This window comes from Aphelocoma coerulescens, chromosome 5, assembly GCF_041296385.1.
Source record: "Aphelocoma coerulescens isolate FSJ_1873_10779 chromosome 5, UR_Acoe_1.0, whole genome shotgun sequence".
Lineage (NCBI taxonomy): Eukaryota > Metazoa > Chordata > Aves > Passeriformes > Corvidae > Aphelocoma > Aphelocoma coerulescens.
The window spans coordinates 49,792,049-49,813,093 of NC_091019.1; the positions used below are offsets into that span (position 1 = coordinate 49,792,049).

Genomic DNA, 21,045 nt, shown 5'->3' on the forward strand with positions numbered 1-21,045 from the left:
TAAAAACAAACCCAAAATGCAAACAAAAACCTCCCCCCAAACAAAAAAAAAATCAAAAACAAAAAGACCAAAACATCAGAGAGGATAATAAAGTCCCCAAGCATTATCCCTCTTTGGCCATACTGCTAAAATCATCAAAGACAGATGTAATTATGATGGTTGATTTCATAATACCCACACCCCTTCAGAAAATGGACTCTGGATAGAAACTTCAGGTAAAACAATGAAAATTTATTAAGTGAAAACAACAGACCTGCTGCTACAATGCAGTAAAACTGATTCTACAAGGAAAAAGCAAACCACTACCACTCCAAATCAAATCTGAAAGTAGAAATTTATTTTTGATACAGAGATACAAGCAAGCAGCTGCAAAAGGAACCATCATGGGAAGCCTAAAGTAAGAGTCTCCTGACATTTTAAAGCAAAGGAGTCCTGTGTTTTGCAGGAGTTTGAAAACCCCAAGAACTGCTCATGTCTAACCTCAAAGGTAGGGTGGGAAGAGAAGGGACAGAATTGATTTTGATGCAGTGTTTGTGTAGGTGGTAGCACATAGCTGGTTGCTGGAAGGCAGTAAGTTGTATCTACTGGCATGATGGACTGGGAAACATAACTAGTTCTATGGAATTTCTCCCTTCCTTGTAAAATCAAATCCTAAAGTTTAGCTTAAAGAAAAAAAAAAAGTGTGTTTGAAGCTAGATTCAAAAGGATATTCAAAATAAAAAAGCCTTTAAACTTTAAAAGTACATCCTTACAAAACTGTCTGCCTCCACATCTAGAAACTTACTTTTAGCTAAATCTCACAAGACCTTAGTACTCAGCAGTTTTGCATCACTGGTCCTCAAATACAATTTCATTCCCTTCACTAAATTAAAAAAAAAAATCCAAACCAAAAAAAAAAACAGAAAAAAGCAAAATGTGTATTGAGTGCTATAAGAAAATCATTTTATCAATAGCACAAGTCCTACTGCATATGGATTTTGAGATATTTTTAATAAGGACTGGTTGGCTATACTCTTCCAATCCAATTAAGTTAATGCCAAGCATATTTATCAGAAATCACAATGGAAGAATTGTCAGCTTTCCTACTGGAGAAAACCAAGGCCCATTTACGGAAGCATTCTGCACAAATAAAGCGTTTTTAAGTGTTTTATTTGTCCATTTGGAATGATTAGCATTTATAATCAACAACATAAATCCACCCCTCAGTGAAAAACCCGACAGCTGGTTATTGCCAAACATATTATACTCTACTGAAGGGTGAAGAATTACAGACATATAAAGATGAATAACATTATGTCACCATTAAATCACTTACTCTGTTCATAACACTTTAATCCTCAAACATTGTAAATTAAGATTAGAAAAAAAAAATCAACATTTCCAGTGATAAAATACACTGTGTTTAGTACACAATATAACAGTACAGTTTATTACACTAGTGCATTAAAAGTTTAAAAAAATGGACAGCTCCTTTGGAATAACTTCATCATTGCTGATCTCTCTCTTATCATTGCTGATCTCTCTCTTACACAAACACTGCTTGCAGCCACAGAAGCTACCAGGAAGTCTCCAAGAAGCATCCAACTACAAAAATTTATCACAGCTAAAATAAATTTATTCTGAGATTATCATACTCATATTACTTGAATATGAGGACCCAAAATTAGATTCCATTGCATGTGGAGTGACCAGGGACATTCCTGAGGAAATCAAGCAAGTAATGAACAGATCTGCATCCATACTTGAAAATTATGTGGAAAAATGCCTTTCATTTTCCACCCACTTAAGTAAACATTTACTTAACATTTGGAAGCCTTCTGCTAGAGTTTTAAAGTTTAGTGGTTTAAACCATTTTTCAAGGTTACTGGCATGTATGAAATTTCCAAGTATGAATAAGTAATATCAATATAATAGCTAAAAGACACAACATTTTTACTTACTAGAGATGGAATTTTAAAAACTCTTTTCCAAAAAGGAAAATGGAAGATCAGCTTTATAAAAATTTTCCAGGAATGATTTGTATTACACTAACTTTACATTCAATGACAATTTCGAAGACTGAAGTTAACAATTACTGGAATCAGACTTCAAAATAAAGGGGATTAGAAGAATAATCTCTGTAAATCAAAGTACACTGCTAATCTTTTTCTCCAGATGTTGCCTGCTACAAATGGCCTCATATAGCTGCTAGAGCCTTATCAAGTATGAGGAATGACCTGCTTGTCAATTAAACAGCATGTAAATGTGAAAAGTAGATGGACACAGGAGGCACATTTCATTACAGGAATAGACATCATCTTCATTCAAACTGACCAACAACAAACAAGAAAAGTTCTGGAGCCAACTGAACTGCAAATGTCTGTGAGGAAAAACCCATTCTGTACCTCGTATTCTCAATTAATTGTTTTTTTATAACACAGTAACTTGGGAAAAAAAAAATGAAGCAACAGCAAAACAGAATCCCTCCATTCCCAAAGTTCTGAATTAACCTCTGAACTTCACGATAGCTAGGAAAAGTTTAAAAACATACACTGTTGTGTCATTAGCACTGCTCAGCACACTAAACAATTCCTTCTGTGTCCACCTACTGTCACTTACCTTATGATCACATTGCAAACTCTTATGGGCAAAGACTGATTTTTTTTTTTAATTTATTTTGTATCAGGAAGTGATACTATGCATATCTCCTCTGTGCCACAGTAATATAATAAAATAAATATCATTGTTATGCTTTAATTATTTTCTATTCAAAGCTCTAAATCCATCAAAAGTGAGAGATGTTTGCCCAAGTTTCTAGGAACAAAAGGCCAGTTTCCACATGCGACCTGACATGAAAATATCCATGATGCAATGTTTTTATTCTTTGCACTACGCAAAAAAACCCCACAATATTATCATCAACAAACTGTAAATTATGGTATCTTTTCATCCATTTCAACCCCTTCATTGGAAAGAGGAGGTAGATTAGAAGTAAGCCACATCCTGCACTCCCTGATCAGTCATAAGGCACATTTCCATTCCACTGAAAATGGGATATATTTTAGGGCTGGCAGTGAAAGCTGGAAGAAGTAATCAAATGCACTTGGGGTACTGTAATGTCTAGTCACAGACTGTAGCAAAACACAGACAAAAACATCTTTTTTTACTCTAGGAAATCTAGGTACTTTATCCAAATGAAATTTGAGAATGATAGACCTAAAAAAGTATGGGGCCCACTGGCTCGTAAGGCTTACTGGCATTTAATTCTTTCACAGTGAAAGCAATGGACATAATAGGTGGAACTGTTAAAATATGCAGCTTAAGATGCATCTGTCTGCTGTTAACTTCTAAAGTTACCTCAGAAGTGAGCTGGTAAGTTAAGATGTTGTTATTAACAATATTTAAATCCAAGAATTTGTTTTCATCATTACCTTGAACTAAAATTTACCCCCAAAAACTGAAGGGCAAAAATCCCACAGCAGGGGATAAAGGTACTGTCATGTTGATACCTACTCAAATAAACTTTTAACAAATAATACGGGCCGAATACAGACTCTTTGCCAACAGATCAATCACAGTTTAGCACTCAGCTCTCCTCCAAGTTTGACTTGGCTCTTATTCAAAGTAACATGAGAACCAGGTTCTCCAAATGCCAAAGCCACCTCAGGAAGCTTCAACATGAAAATTGTCAAACTGTGCAAACTCAAACGAGCGAGTTCCGAGAGCAGCCCAGCCGTTCTTCGGTTTCGAAACGGTGACATTCTCCCAGAGTGGATAACCATTTAACAGTCCTGAGGCAGAATTGCCCTGTCAGAAAAAGAAAAATGTTAGCTTTGTAAAATCCACGGTCTATGTAGACACTGAGCCTGCTCACATGGGAGACAAGACAAAGCAGAAAGATGTCAAGTCAACTTTCAACCACATTTCACACATTTTTCATGCAGAGATGCATCTAAATAGTGCATAGAATCCTCTGGTGTCTATCAGCTCTGTGAAACAGATCTAATGCCTTTACAGTGAATATATAAAAGGCTCCTCTTCCCCAACTCACAGCTTTGCTAACTCAGTGTAGAACCTGAAAGGTAAACTAGCATTCAAGCTTCCCTACCTTTCAGGCAAATTGCAGTTGCAAAGGTTATGTTAGACAAAGGGATTAGGCATTCATAAGAGGAACTTAAAACTTTTTAGATACTCGCACCAATGTCACACCCGTTGAAGTGCACAGGGATATTTAAAGTACAGTTTGGGGCTACCTTCCTCACCAAGTCACTATGGTCAAAAAGGGTGGAGTTGGAGGGAAGGAAAAAATGTGGACAGGCTTCTCATTAACTGCAGCCCCTTTATACAGTAACGCAATGCCCGTGCTCTTCTACCACAGTAGAGAAGGAACTCAGCTTATCTGAGTTCCCCAGTCCTTTACCAGCTCCACATACAAGGCTTTAGCCTGCAAAGGGAACTAGTGTGACACAGATTTTTAACACAGGCTACTTTAGTAGTTTACTGACTGTTGTAAGAATAGGAAGTCACATCATCTTTCTGTCAGATTAAACAAGAGACTTGCCTCTCTGACCCTTCTACCTCCAGCTTTCAATTCAGCTTTCCAATCATTTTCTGTACCTTCTACAGTTTCTCAAGATCTCTTTAAAACTACAGGCAGCTGAACTCGGTATGGTATTTTAATATTGGTTTAAAATAACAGACATTATTTATGTTTTAAATAGGGTAAACTAATGCAAGTACACCACCAATAGCATAGCACAGTTTTGCCCAAGCCATTTAGGACTGAAAGTTTCATAACTGGTTTTCTAGCTATTTGCCTATGTGCTTACCTGAATGTTGAGAGTAAGTGTGTGCCATGCATTATCCCGGACACCGGAAAGTCCTTTCATTAATATTTCTTCTCCAGCTGCAAAACATACTTAAGTTAGTAAAGTGTTACTTCAGCCCTTTGCTGAAACTGATAAATACCAAGCCAGCAAAAAGATAAGAATATCTATTTTTCAGGAGTGTTTAGGATTGACATTTCATCAATTTCAGTTGCAGCATGGAAGGCTTAATATGCAAACCTGGATGCTGCATTTTCAGTGCACTCTCCTGTTTTGCCAGAACTGTTTTCTCACTGTAATCTCCAATGCTCTTGGCAATTTGGCATGAGATGAGGATTCACTCCGTGGAGAGTATGGGTTCACAAAGAGTGACAGCAGCTATCGCTCTGCTTGCTCTATAGATCTTCTTGTTTCTCTATTGTGTGTAACTGTTTTAAATCACAGGGTTTGAGTTGCCACACTATCATGTTGCTTAGTTCTACTCAAAATTTAAGCTAAGAAAAAATGGGGTGTGAATGACACCTGGAGGGAAGATGAAGATCTGAAAAAAATTAAGTGCTACACGTCTTCAATTATTCAGTAGACAGTTTTTGCTGCAAGATAATTTAACGTTCAGGCTCCCTTCTAGAAAAATATAAAGATGACTGAAAATAGCTGTACAGAAAAAATTATCATATTGTGTAACAAGAGTCTCAGCCTGAAATAATTGGGTGGTTAATCAAAATCCACTCATTTCATCTAGGAAAAATCATTTCTGGCAGCCTGAGAAACTAATCAGGTAATGTTGCTAGGTCTTATTACAAATGAAAAATGGAGTCGATCCTAAACACAAGTATGCATTTCCATACAGCTGAAACTTAAGTTTATATTGAGTTAGACATTGCAAGGTCTGTCCTGCAATGTCTAACTTCCTCTGCAAGGGAGCACTGGTCTGTTAAGGGAATCTATGTCAAACCGTCTTTATGCTACCCGTCCATAGTAAAAGTGGAAAGGAACACAGACACCCACACACAAAAAATATATCTCATCAGATATACTGTAGGTCTAGAAGCTATATTTGACTCAACAGAAACTATTGAAAATTTTAATTTATACTCATGAAGTGATAGGAAATGCATTTAAACAACTAAATATGCCACTATTTCAAAGCAAATTGAAAATAACTTTTAGCTATTGATGAAGTATTATCATACACTCTTCCATGTGCCCGTCAAGTGCTCTACAGATGAACACACATGAATGTCAGCATCACAAGTAGAACATGTGCTCACTCCATTGAGCTACATTAACAGGAGAATGCACAATTTAAGGAAACAGGAGGCCACTTATCATCATCACTTAAGCCATATGTAAGTACAGTGACTTGAACCGCTCTCTAAGAAAAGCCACTTCATGTCAATCAGGATTTTTTTAATGTGTAGTTTAAGATTACAGATCAAATCTTTCTGTAATTAATATTGTATCAGAGTATTTATGATAAGCAAAATAACGTAAAACAGGTTTTGTCAGTGGAAAAACAAAAACTCCAGAAAGCTGAGCCTGAGAAATGGGCCAGCCAGTAGCCTTCAAAAGCTTTCTCCACATATGAAAAGTGGCCATCATTAGAACACAACAGGTTAAATTCATAGTGATGATGAACTATAAAATCTGAATATTACCCATTTTTATCAAAGTTATCAAAATGACATGTCCATATGCCAGCATCCACTTTTGCAAAGAGCTGCTTACCTAGGTCACCAGTGACTCTGTAGGTGCCATCTGCAAAAACCCAGAAGAAAACTCCTTTGGTACGTCGCACATATATCCCACCATTGTCAACTCTTCCTGCAATAAACACGCCCCCATCACGTGGTTTTTCTATGTAGATGTCACAAGTGACTGTCAGGTTTACCCTGTAAGAGAAGTTTAGTGTTTCAACAAGAAAGGAATCCATTTTTTTGAGCAGGCAGTATGTAGAAATGATTTGATTTTCCTGAGATGACACTCCAGCTCAACAGCAAAGCGCTGTGTTATGCACGCAATGAGAGCTGTAAAGGCAAATAAAGCAAAGTAATACCAGAACCATCAAACAGCACCTAGAAAATTAACACAACTTCCTCATTGCCGAAGTTGCACTACAAGGTTCTTAACCATAAAAAAATAAAAGCATTCTTTACCTCTATTAATGGATATTCAAACTAAAAATCTACATTCCATGTCTGAAAGCACTTGTAATACAGATACAGCCAAAAGTTCACATACTTAAGAAGTAAAAATTATCCATAATTATTTACAGAATGTGAAAAGACTCTGACAGCTGCTCAGCTGATAACTGAATCAGAGACTATCTATTCTAGCAACTTTTCTGCTAATTTCTAACGTAGTGGTAAGAATTACCTGAGTTTTCATTCTAATGTAATGCTATTAGACATACCAGATGCTTGAATATATAGTCATTACACAAACAAGATTACTTTCTTGCCTCCCCATATATTAAAAAAGAGACCCCCCACATTTTCCTTAAGCCATTATAAAGAGACTCAAAGCAATACAGAATTAATTACATAGTAATACCTTTAGAATATACCTAGATTCAATAAAAACATCAGAGAAAAACACTAACAAATTCAGGATAAGAGAACAAAAAGCTTTCACATGTACAAGTTTAAAATCCAAACTACAACCAACTTAACAATCCTGAAATTGAATCATGATAAATTGCCATTGATGACTGAAGTAAAGTTATCATCCCACAGAGAAATTTAATGCAAGATTGATTCAGAATTTCAATAGCAGGCGCTCATTGTTGAAAATATCTGCTAGGGACAAGTTGAGTCTTAAACTGAGGATGAAGTAAACAAACTTGAGGGCCTGAAATTGAGAACTAGCATTATGAAAAGTTACAGACCAGTAAAACTTGAATAATAAACTGAATATTCAGGAAGCAACCTTGGTTCTGAAAACAAGATGAAGACTCAAAAAGAAATTGAACCAAAATAAAATAATAGAAAGGTTTTAGGAATCTCAGTACAGTAATTTAAGAATATGTCCTGCATAGCTGTTATAGGAATCACTGAATATGATTTACTCAATGAGGGAAAGTTGATTATAGGGGGAATATGAGATTTTTCTTAACAGAGGGCTGCAAAAGAAAACATCAAATAACTGAAGAACAACCTTCAAGTACAAGAGGGTCATATTCTTTCAGGCTTTGGACCAAAGTGATTCAATCACACCTCCACGCCTGAAAATAGAAGTGTGAAGCATGCTCTGAAAAATCATTTGTGAGATCAATGTTCTAATCAAAGTGAAAAAAACCTGCCAGAATGGCTATTTTAAAGAATGCATCAAAATAGTTTAGGCTGGACTTCTATGCAGAAGAGAAAGTTTTAAGCACAAAGTTTATGATTACTATTAAAAGCATAGTTAGTTAACAGGCTCTTTCCCAAACGCTTATTAATTTTAAACAAACATTATTCTAAAATATGCCGCTTAATTCTGAATTACCATCATTGTAGCTCCTAGCAATTTTATAGCTCCTAGAAAGAATTGCAATTGTAACCATACTTTTATCAAAGCAGTAAACCTCAGTTACTTTCACCCAGAAATAAAAGTGGTTTAAGCAGCATTGGCACCAAATCCACACAATTCTAGGAGCTGCTCAGAAGATGGCAGACTGCAACAAATACAATCAAATTATCAATTAAATAGTCTGAGAGTTACGAAACTGATCAAATTGCTAACAAGTAAGACAGACAACTCAAAATTATGTAGTTTAAAATTAATCCTTTTTTTGGTCCAATTTAAGAAATATTGAAACTGAGGGCACGTGTTGGTCTTTCTAGTATGCCAACTCAGATCCATGATTCTAAAAAAGTAGCTTGAACAAATACACCCAGCAGGACATAAACAAAAAAAGACATTCTAAGATAGTGCAGCGGTGGGCTAAACAACGAAGAAATGTGGTGGACTCCCCATCCTTTAAGAGTCATTTAGACAGATACAGCTGATCTTTGGCCCTGAGCAGGGCTCAATGACTTTTAGAAGTCCCTGAATCATCATTCCTACATGTCTACAGTGAATCTGAAGGCAAAAGCAAAACCCCTCTAAGAGAAATGAGGCTTGAGACAGATTAACTGATCATAACTCACACTGGTGAGGAGAACATTTCCCCAAATGCCACTACAAAATAGTATTTACATACCACTTAAAATTTCCTATGACACTGATGGTCTGGTCTGCATCAGAAACCCAAGTGATGGGGCGCTGAACCACCACCTGGCGGAGTGTGAACACATGATCTCCTGGGTCAGAAGCATTTACAAAGTATTCAAACACACCTGTCTGATCTGCAAAATTTGGGGCTTCACTGAAAGGTGGATTACCTGTTCAGAAAATAAAATACACATCAACTCTAAAACATTGTTTTTCTTCTGTGTCCTTGTTTTCAGAAATTTCCCCTGGAAATTTTTCTCCACATTTTTGACTTGCTATATCAAAGCAATCCCCAAAATGGAAGTTTTTAAGCAGACAGCGGTTTTGCAAACACACAAGCAAAGTAAATTATTTTCTTCACAAATTGCCTTCCAAAAACTAGTTCACTACTGTAGTGGTTTGATCTAAAATACTCATTACTGTTATGAGCTATACCAGCTGAATCAAGAATTGGTGCTAGTGACTACCAGTTAAGACATAAAATTAAATACATCTCATTGAGGGCGTAAGGTGTACACTCATACAGGTGTAAGTTGTCAGAAAAACAGGTATAAATAAACAAAAACAAAACAGATCTTCAAGCTACCTCATGCAGACGATTCAAGTAACATAACTTACTGCCTTCCTACATCACAATTATGAATGTGAATTAAGTTTTTGGATAAGAGAATTTTGGCTTACGTATATTGAAATCATCTTTGTAACTTGAAGGAAAAGGCTGAGGAGGAGGCGGCTCTGGGTAACTACATTTCCGTCTTGTGTTGAGTGTAGTTAAAGTGTAGACTTCATCCACATTCAGAGCTAAAGAAAATCTTCCCCTCCACACCTGGAAATGAAGAAAGCTCAAGCTGCAAAAATTAACAACTAAATGACAAAATACCCAAATTCCAGAGGTAAAGAAGATCCTCTGAAGTCCTGATTTAAGGCAAAAATCCCATCTTCTTGCCTCAGCATTTAAGTATCTTGGGGCTGCTTTGAAAACTCCTTTTCCCCACATTCTTTATTACCTCCAGTTAAGCTCATATATAGCCAGTGAAACTGCAGTCAAACAGCCTTAATAAAACATGCCCTAAATATGCAGCTTAAGCATGAAGGCAAAGGAGTTTCAGCAAAAGGGAAAGACACACCTGAAATTGCAGAGGGACTGTAATTAGAACTGATCAACTTACCTTTACAGGATGGAGTTGCTGGAAAAGACTGGATTTTCCAGATTCAAAATCAAGTCTAGAATGCCACACTTGAAGGGTTTCCACCATATACTACAATAGAAAACACCATACAATTTAAAACACAACAACAGCAAAATAAACAACCTGGAATATTCAACTTGAGAAATATGGATGTCTAATTTTTGTTATTTTAAAGCTGTTGATCACATTAGGGGCCACAACTCTATTCAGCTAGTCATTACATATGCCTTACATTTTTATAGATTATACATCAGTAAGACATTGTCCTAACATGCACTAATGTTGTTTAAAAAGACAGAAAGCACTGCAAACACAATCTTTAGCTTCTCTATCACCAACACTGGTACCCCTTGGATACAAGCTCTCTTCCTAGAAGTACCTAGACTGAAATAATATCCTGTTGGTTTCACTTTTATGAGACCTTCAGTCCAGTTGCTAGTTCTTTGATAATAATTTTTGAGCAAAGTATTTTGCTTACATGTCTCCAGACTTCTGTAATATTACAGCATATCAACTATATTAGTTATCAGATTTTAATCAGACCTAACCCCTATAATTTCTTTTCAGTTGCCAACAACAAAGCAAGCGACCTAGAGCTTGGTTTGGATAAGCCACCTAATACTTCCCCAAAAGGGAGCTGTGTATCCAAACTGACACTCAACTACTTTTCCTAAGTGAACCATTTTATTGCCAAAACTATTGTACAAATTATCTCCTCCTAAAGGAAACTAATGCTGCCAAAAAATCAAAATCCAATTCCAAATAAGTGACTGTCAACTTCTGAGAAGGAATCATCTGAATCAACTAACAATGACTCCCTCCAGTTTACACTGTGAAAGTACTGTTCACATTTCAGAGGGAAATTTACTTTAGCGAGATTAAAAAAGAGAATAAACAAATCAACAACTGGGAGATTCTCAGAATATGTCTTCACAGGATGCAACAAAACCTACAGTATAAAATCAACTACAGCTATTCCCCTGGAAATTAACTGATAACTAGAAAGGCCATGGCCATGCTTGTGCAACAAACTATGTCAGCATGTCAGAGCACCCAGCCTTGGGATACATTCTAAAGAAAAAATTTACCTGCATTTCTATTCTGTGACATTTCTTCTTCAATATAGAGATGATTAGACTGGGAGGCAGCAATTCTACACTTGCAGTTATGACATTGCATCTCATGGTAAAACAGAAGTAGAATGCTTAAAACTTTGCTGGGTTGTAACAGCCTCCTATACTGGAGACTTAATTTCTTGTTAATCTGTGATACTGACTTGCATGTATTTGAATACAAATGGCAATTCATTTTACAAGGCTGATCAAATGTATTCAAGATCTACTTACAAATGACCCTCTGAGGTAGAAAGTTGCTCTCTGAGGTATGACACTGAAATTTGGCAATGGAGGCCTGATACATTTAGAGTGATTATGACTCTGAAGGAAAAAAATAAATGTAACACAAGAAACACATATTACTGGAATAGCAACATTCATTGAAAACATACAGCATAGAATTGAAATTAAAAAAGCAATAAAGTATTTCACTGTTATCTTAATAGCTGCAATTACACTCATTTAATAATTTTATTTTGAATACAGATTTTAAGAAAGCACATGATGTAACTTCCTCCCAGTGTGTCATCCAATTAAAGCTCATGTGTAATAAAAAGATAAAGATGGCATATATATTGGTCTCCAGGAAGTCTCAACTAGGTATTTAAAGTTCAGATAGAAAAAACAGCCTCTAGGTTAACTCACTAATAAAGCTACAAGTATCAAAGAACATTCACAGATACTGAACCATGTAAATCAAGACAGGTTCTTCATAACAAAACATTTCCTTTAACTTTTCTAGTCCACTGGAATTGCTGATGTACATACCATAGTTTCAATGATGATGGTAAGGTTCCCTAGGCCATCTGTCAGAGCTACAAAACTGCCACCTCCTTCTAAGTGTCCATCCACTTGCAAGTATGACCACCCTGGCTGAGTAAATTGTGTGGTGTGTGCTGAGACAAAAATCAGAATACAATCATTAAGACTTAATAAAAAATGGTACCATTTGTAGGCTTAATTAAGTCTCTCTCTCTCATACCTGCTGACAAAACAGAAACCTGATTTGGGGAAGAAAGTAATAGAACTTCCAAAACAAATTTTACCTATGTCAGACAAAAGATTAAAGAATTATATTACAGCAAAATTAAAAATATCAACTCTGTGGCAGACAAAACAGTTATAATGATAGCGATTATTTAGACATGAGATACAAACTGTACAAGGTAATCACGCCCATTCAATCTGAATATTCATCCCAGTTTAGATTTTCCCAAATCTCTTTCTTTTTCTTTAAATAAAGTAAACATTTGAACCAGAGAAAGCACAGATGGGCAACTCCATGAGGAATAACTAAGTAGGGTTTTCAGCAAGTAAGTGAAACTATCAAAGAAGAAAATGATGCAGATAATGAAAATCCTGAGCAACATGGACAGGAACAACTGCTCAGCTGTTCTTCATGCGACACTATGACCATTTTTCCTTTAAAGCTTTTACATATATAGGTAACTAGCAGAAGAACAGAAATTAAAGCATTTGTCTTGTTCCTCCTTCATGGCACTGCATAGTTGCTCTACAGAACTGTGGCAAAGACAGTAAAATATTACAAAAGGACAACAGACTAGCCAGTGAATCCGTGTCCACAGACACTACATGAACATGCTTCCCTTTCCCCAAGCTCAAGGAAATGCTGATTTACACAAGCCAAGAATGTCCAGCAGGACAAGAAGTTCTTTGTTCCATTTATCTTAAATTGAGAACTACCAAATGGAATTGATCGATACTCAAGGATTAAAAATAGAAAAAGGAAAGGAAACAGGAAAGCACATTAAACTTTATAGGCACTTTAGATCAAAATATTTTAATAGTAACAGCTATAAAGGTAGTACCTTATTCATTTCTGATACAGCTAAAGGTCAAGTACAAAGATTTCCCTTGCTATTATATTTTTCTGCTTTCTATTGTAATGAGATTGTATTCTTCTTTCTTAATGTATTCACAAAACTTTCCACAAATCTACCTTAATTTGGTACAAAAAAATAATACACATAAAAACACTAAATAAATAAAGGCCTCAGAAAATACAGTGATGCTTGGTGTCAGATCACCAAACTTTTAACTGCAAAATTTTCACCTGTAATCCAGATAGGAGATTCAACTTTATAGTGGCCGCTCCATGGCTCCTGTGCTGTCATTAATCCACATCGACCAAAGGGCAACTGCTCATAATAACTAGCCACCAGGTTCCATGCAATTGTTCTGGAAGGAAAACAGGTGTTTGCTCTATTCATATGAATGGTATTAGATTTAACAGTGCAAGAATCCACTCCTCCTTTTTCTCCAGCATATAATGAAAACAATTTGAGGGGTGGTTGTGGAGGGAATATCTTTCCAGCTAAAAGGAAAAAAAAACTCTACAGGAGAGAAAAATTAAGCAAATCAGCTTCCACTGTGGAGTACTTCTTCCAAAACTGGTGATAAATTCTCTGGTTATAGCACCATAAAAAGTTGTACCTTAAAGGAAATATGTATTGAGGGTAAAGACTCCATCTGTTTGGGGCTTTTTCCCGTTCTGAAGGGAAAAAATTTTGTTAGCAAAGTCTACAGCTTGTTGCCGGATGTTGTTTAGTTGAGGTTTTTTTGATTGCTTGGTTATTGCTGTGCATGGTGGTAGTTGTTTTGGATGGAGTTTTTTAGGGGAGCAGTTAAGTACCACCAAAAAAAAAGATCTTATCTTTATCTATATAAGTAACAAACAGCAAACAACTTTAACCAGTCATCCTCCAGGAGCTGTTGCTCTTTCAAGACATTGTCAGGATACTCAGAAGGATAATCACTTCACACCCTTTGATTTGCGCTTCACTGAAAATGTTTTGCAAGGGCTTTAAACTTAAGACCTCTGGGCCTGAAGTATGGAAATACAGCTTAACAGAGCAGTTACACAGAAGGCAAAAGCTGTCAATCTGTTTTGCTGTTGAATACAGGTGAGTACAAAGGCCTCATTCTAAAGTCACTGCCACAGACTTATCACACTATAAATACATACAGAAGAGATCCCGGAATTCTACAAAAACGTGATCATAAAATAAACAACTCTTGAATTGTAAATTCAGCTTGCTCACATCAAACTTGTTCTGCTGATTTCAAACTTAGAAAAAAGGTAGGAAACTCAACTTCAAAGGAAACAAGCTTAGCAGAAAGATAAGCTGCCTTTAGTCAGAAAGATTCTATTTTCAGCATAAAAGCCAAGATAACTTCAGTGCTGGACATCTGGACTTGGAACTATTCTACAATAATTTATAAATGCAACACATATGCCTGGCTGTTAGGCTGTGAAAAAAAATGGGGCATATATAATTCAAAAGGGCTTGTAAAAATAGAAAAACAATGGGAAAAGAAAGACCCCAAATTAAGATATTAAAGCATATGAGGATTAAGAAGCAAGCAGAATGATGAGGAATTCATGCAGGAAATATTCATCTGGTTGAAAATTTCAGCTTGCAGAGAAAAAAAAAGATTTTTAGAAACCAGGTGATTCAAGAAACTTCCCTTTACAAGTATCAGTGATTTTTCCTGCACTCCACTTGAAGCAACAGACAAGAATATTTCTCTTTATTTTCCAAAATGAAGTTACATAGAATCTAAAAGCTTTTAACAATTTTGCTTACATCTTGATGCCTACATTTTCTTTAATCAAACTTTTCTCTTTCTTTCAGATTAGCAGTTGTCGCACCAGAAACATCAAACTATATTTTCTATTCTTTTCTAAAACTGAGTTATGTATTATCCCATTAAAGAGAACATTTTTATTACAGTTTTCAGTTTGGAAAGAAAACGTGCAGAGAACAGTAAATGTATCAAAAGACTACAGCATGTTTAAGAATGGATTCTGAGGAAGAAGTTGTATGGAAAAACTAGATAATTACATCTGTAATTGAAGATAAACAATCTGATAAAGACCTTAAGAAAAACACGATAAACTAGTTTCACTGTTATTTTCCTACAATGTTTTTTATTGTTAGCTCTTCTTAAGAACATTCTCTTTTTAATAATTATCATCAGTCTCAAAGGCATCTGAAATTAACTGCATAAACCATTGGGTGCTGGGGAACAAGAATACATTGAAACTTGTGGTACTTCTACCCCAGAAAGACGTAAGAACAGCAGACTTCATATCCTACTATGTTTGAATTCAGACTACATTGGGGTGACTTTCAGTCTACATGTTTTCTCACCATAGCAGATGGATATGTTACACAGCACTTTAAATAATTCTTACACCCCAAGTTGTGAAAGTGAGCAACAGTGCCCAACACTTACGCGGTCATGTTTCCATTCACGTAGTTTTGGTTCAGGATCCGAGCCCAGCAGCCTGCACCAACATCATTATTGAAAGTACTGTAATCTTCTGAAGACCACAGTTTCTTCCCAGTTAATACAGCATTTTGCACTGTTTTTGTCCCAGGATAGTGAGCCCTACACAGTATTTTAAAAAGAAAGAGGACTTAGTACAAAGAGAAAATCAAAGTTTGGAAGTACATACAGCAGCAATGATTCACCTCCTTCAAACTGATAATGAAAAATAAAATTTCTTTGGACTACTACCAGTGGAATAGAAGAAAATTGAACAAGGGGGAGCTGTAACATTACAGAGCTTATTGTATTTATATCAGTAGATTATTTGTTCTGCTACATGACAGCATATAGATAAACTTGGATTTAAAAATACCATGCGACTTCCACAGCTTGCTAAAGAAAGCTGAAATTGAGTTTGAAGATGTTCATTACTGCAATGTGCTGAATAGAGAAAATACATACTAACTCATACTATTTTAAACAAAACCATAAATAATGTAAAACCAACAATAAGATACAGCACTAGGCATTATGCTGAGAATTTAGCTGCATGAATGTCTTAGAACTAAACATAAACTTGACTGGTTTTGTACATCTTTTTTAATAAACTCAGGTTTCAAAAAAGCATACTAGCTGGACTACAGAAGTTACAGAGGTATAAACTGCTAATAGTTGAAACATTTTCTTTTCAAGATCTTCCTTAGTACGAGGAGAGATCCTTTCTCCCAATGGAGACTGATTATATTCAATCACAGCACTGATCCACCGTGCAAGGTTTGTCTGACTGAAATAAAACCACTTGCAGAAAACAGGGTTGTGATTTTTCCTCATTTAGCACATTCACTGAACACACTAAATATGTACACTAAAATGAAACTATCAGCACTGGAAAGGTAAGCATAAATATTTCCTTTACTATTAGCCTGCAACTTGACAAATTGATACATCTGTGGCAGGAATACAAGAAACACCAGTTTTTCTAAGTTGACTGTTGGGGTTTTTTCATTATTTTCCCTCTACTGGACAATGAGCCATTTCCCAGTGTTGTAGTCCTTCATACATAGCTTCACTAATGGTAATGTATCAGATAGTAGGGATTTTAGCTACATTCTTCTCTGCCATACAGATTACTGTGTATTTTCCTTTTGGCTTGGGAACATAAGTATTGCCTTAGTACCAAGCAAAAGGGTTTTGTAATGGCATAAAGTGCATAGCTTGCAAAAACAAAGCAGAAAAGGAATAATTTGTCTTTCTACACTCCGGAAAAGGTGTTTCTTAAGTATCAATATCCCTGCCAAATAAAAGCTGAAATACACGAGAATATTTAATCTCCCTGTTAAGACTGAATCAGAGCAGGGATGTAAATTTACACTTGTAAAGAGTTAAGCAAACACAGCTTACTTAGACAGTGTAAAAACTGCTGAGCTTCATCCAGACATGATCCAAGACTCCACCTAAGAAAAACTGCCAGGATACTGTTCATGTTCAGAATGCGGGAAGGGACTGATTGGAAGGGTAGATGACACTGACTGCCTATCTGTATTTGGAGAAAAAAGCCTTCATTTCTACACCTCCTATGGTTCAGATATATAAAGATGAATGGAAAAGACTCAAGCTGAAGCAAGGAACGGTCACATTTGAAGCATGTGATTGGGTCAGGGAAGTTAATGGCACCTAGTGAGTAAAGTTTAGAGCTACTGTAAAAATAAAAGTTAATGAACATTTCATACACACATTTCCATTCAGCCATCAAGTCAGTAATCAATCCCAAATTTAGTCTGCTAGTACAATGACTAAACCCAGAACCAGTAAAACAACTCAGCCAGTTGCATGTTTTCCAAATACAACTTTGCCATCAAAACAAAATGGGAACTAAGAATCAAGCCACTGTAACTCAAACAAGAATCACAGACCAAATTCATTTCTGGATCACAAACATTTCAGTAACAAACTAGTAACAAAGTAACAAAGTTAGTAACAAAGTTAGTAACACAAGGCTGTTACAAAGTTGTAAAGCTAAAGCGCCTTTTGCAAACCAATTGGAGTAACCAAAACAACTCTCAGAATAAACAGCGTTGTCCAAAAAACCTTCAATCCATCAGAAGTGCAACCACGCCCAACAGGAATCTTCAACGTGATATAAGACTCCCGATTCAATTAAAAGTTGAGGCTGTTACTGGGACAAGAGCTGTGTGATTTGATGTGGGTTAGTAAGAAAGTTTTACAGTATCAATCCTTTCCTTGCAGGTAAGAGTAGAGAGAGGTAAAGCTTTGACTGTGTTAGTTACAAATAAGATGAAGACAAACTACAACCAAACCACCAAGAAAGAAGAACAGAGAACCCCCTACCCAATCACATCGACCACTCCGTGGAGCTCAGAGTCAATCAGCATGACAAAGGAAATGGGCTCCCACAGTCTATCGCTGGCTATGATCCTCACCTGCTCCAGACCATGCTTATCCAATGTGTACCTCAACAGCTTGGAAAAAAAAGGAGAGCAATCAACAGAGAGAAAGGACAAATAAAAAAAATGTTTTTCAAACTGTCAAAATTTTATATTGAGAAAGGCAGCATCTTCTTCAGCACTAGCTGTAAAAACTACTATGTTTCAATTCATGTTTTTGTGACTTGGACAACTGTTACACCAAACAAAACAAGACTGTCAAGCACAAAGTGACTTCAAATGACACCTTCTTTCTCTACCATACTGAATCCCAAAATACATTATAAAAGGAAAAATTAAAAACGTTTTGTTCTTCTTGCAAACACAAAAGTATCGATAAAGACATAGCATATCACATTTCATGCAAAATACTCTATTTGCAGATCAGCCACATAGATGTGCTGATGGTTAAACTACCACATAAAAGGACCACATACAGGGCAAGGACAATTGAACTATAATTTATAAACCTTGCAAAAGCACAGTAAACATTTCATTAAAAAGAAGAGTTGATTCCCCCTACTCTCTCTGCTAATCAACTATTACAATTTAACAGTGAAGGAACCACAAATTAGATGAGCTCCTCCTAAACACAAGTAACAAAACAAACAAGAAAAACACCAGACACATATACACCTTATTACCCAACTGTGTTTTATTTCAATCTTTAAAATTGCAACTAATGTACACTTCCCTAGAGATTTTTGAGGCCTTGAAAGTCAATGAAACAAATCTAGAATGTCACATAACATCAAGTCTATCAATGCAGTTTCTTGAAATCCAGAGGTCCTGTAACAGTAACTGCTGTACTTGTAAATTCACGTAACATCAAACACCTAACTATCTTCAAATCATTCTGTATATTTCTACCAGATATAATCTTCTCTAACAGGCCACACTATCTGCAAAAAACAGTACTGCACGATTTTTCTTCCACAGACTGGAATCTGAACTAGGTTATGTACAGTCAGACATCAGCCTGAAACAGAGATTTTCTCCCCTCAAGTTTTAAGGACTTCAGCTGAACATGTTGCTACTACTAACATTACTAACAGTATACTTCTGTGTTTTACTTTCCCATTACATCTTGCATTAGAAAAAGCATTTGGCTTGCAGACTCCTACATAAAGATTAATGTATTTAGCAATTAGGGGAGGTTCCTGCTGACTAGAGAAGTTTTAATGTTCATCCTCAAGAAGGAGGATCTGTAAAACTACAGAGCCATCAATCTAGCCACAGTCCCCAGGAAGGTTACAGAGCAAGTCTTCCTGGAAGCCGTGTCAAAGCACTAGAAGGATAGGAGCATAACTGGGAACAGCAGCATGGATTTAACGAGGGCAAATCATGCCTTACAAACATGACTGCTTTCTACATGGTGATTATCTGTACAGGCAGAGTGAAATCAGTGGATGTCATATACCTTGACTTCAGCAAAGTTTTCCACCAAGGTGGATAGAGAATTGCTGTCAGGGAGCAGATTGCTAGCAATGCCCCCACAGGCTGATATTAGGACCAATATTGTTTGATATCTTTAGTAAAACTCTGGAAGTTTACATTTTGCTTTGCTTGCAGATACAGCTTTTACTTTCTCTGTTAAGCTGTCTAACTTTACCCATGAGTTTTCTCACTTTCACCTTTCTGATTCTTCCCACATCCCGTTTACCTTTAATCTACCACAGATATCCTTCAGATTACAAATGGCATTTTAGGCAGGGATAAAGTTCCATGGGGAGCAAAGGTATCAAGGTAAAAATTACCTGATGCCAAAAAGAAAGAAAAGGAAAACAGAAAATTAAATGAAACACAAAGAAAGGGAAAGGGCAGTTATTTTTTGTGTATGGGTGCCAAAGCAATAATTTCAACTATCTTGATAATTTCTAAATAAAACAATATAAATTTAATCCCACGTTTCCATTCCACACTAAAAGAACTAAAAAAAAGTCACAGAGAGGGTTATACCTGAAAAGACATTACAGAAGAATATACTGAAAAGGATTTCTGAGGAAAGAATATAAGACTATTTAGGAAAACAGATTAGTAGATTTTGCAAACAACTAGACATACTTATCTAAGAGACATAAAGATAAGTGTACTTTCAGCAACTTTCTGAACCTGAAGGACAGACACATAAATACTATTATCTTTCACTAGGTCAGCAAGAATTCTCTTTAGTAGTTAGTACGCTTAAGTCAGCATTGGTTGAGAAACATGGTGTTCTCATTGTGCACTAGCCCTAATTTCTTGACAGATAACAAAAACACTGCACAGGAAGACCTAACTCTTCATTTTTTGTGACCAGTGGTGGTGGGGGAGTTGGGGAAAAATCTGTACAACATTCAAGAAAAATCTCTGACAAAAAGAACCTTCATTTTAAAGAACAAATAAAACATGCCTGTGTTCTAAAGGCACAAACAAAAACAACTGCTCCTACCCTTGATTCTGTCAAACTCCTAAAGAAACAAGAGCTGTACACAGTCAGTGCATTCATTCTTCAAGCTGTATTGTCATGGAAAACATTACTAAAACATTTCCTCAGGCTCTGTAACTTGCTGAGCTGAAAGTTCTTGCCTAACCTAAGAAAGTTTTTTTAAGTTTTTTTCAAACCAAATGAGTTACTCAATGCTGACACTACAATTGGTATTTCTCAGGCAGCCACCTTCAGGTGATTGGTGTTTACAAGCTCAACACATATGAAAGCAGTTTCTTTGTAAAATCCCTGCTTAACTGACTTGTGCTATAACCCTTGAACCATCCATTAATTTAAACTATGATGAGAATATCATACTCTCTTACATAAACAGGATAAATGGTACATGAGTGACCACAAGAATGTTCTTATCACAGTAAGGTTAACAACAGATAAACAAGTTACCAAATGTAACACATGTGACCAATTCATATCTGAATAGGTAATTTCCACTGGGAACATGTAATTCGTTAAAAAACTATGTATACTTTAGAGAAAACAGAGATCATAAAGAAAGCAAGAGCAGCAGAATAA

General features: G+C 36.1%; 1 protein-coding gene across 2 annotated transcripts in view; it reads right to left on the minus strand.

Moving 5' to 3' along the window:
* Nucleotides 1–1,132: 1,132 nt before the first annotated feature.
* Nucleotides 1,133–21,045, minus strand: part of GALC (galactosylceramidase) — a 32,903-nt gene continuing 12,990 nt past the window's right edge. The window contains exons 7-17 of one of the 2 annotated variants that reach the window (XM_069018033.1): nt 17,950–18,080; nt 15,565–15,720; nt 13,379–13,503; nt 12,073–12,200; nt 11,536–11,625; nt 10,169–10,258; nt 9,681–9,825; nt 8,989–9,169; nt 6,534–6,697; nt 4,809–4,885; nt 1,133–3,786 (exon numbers count right to left, since the gene is read on the minus strand). In XM_069018033.1, the coding sequence (XP_068874134.1) occupies nt 3,643–3,786; nt 4,809–4,885; nt 6,534–6,697; nt 8,989–9,169; nt 9,681–9,825; nt 10,169–10,258; nt 11,536–11,625; nt 12,073–12,200; nt 13,379–13,503; nt 15,565–15,720; nt 17,950–18,080 (1,431 nt within the window). In that variant the 3' untranslated portion in view covers nt 1,133–3,642. The remainder of the gene's footprint in view (nt 3,787–4,808; nt 4,886–6,533; nt 6,698–8,988; nt 9,170–9,680; nt 9,826–10,168; nt 10,259–11,535; nt 11,626–12,072; nt 12,201–13,378; nt 13,504–15,564; nt 15,721–17,949; nt 18,081–21,045) is intronic. The other variant, XM_069018034.1, reaches the window with a different exon arrangement.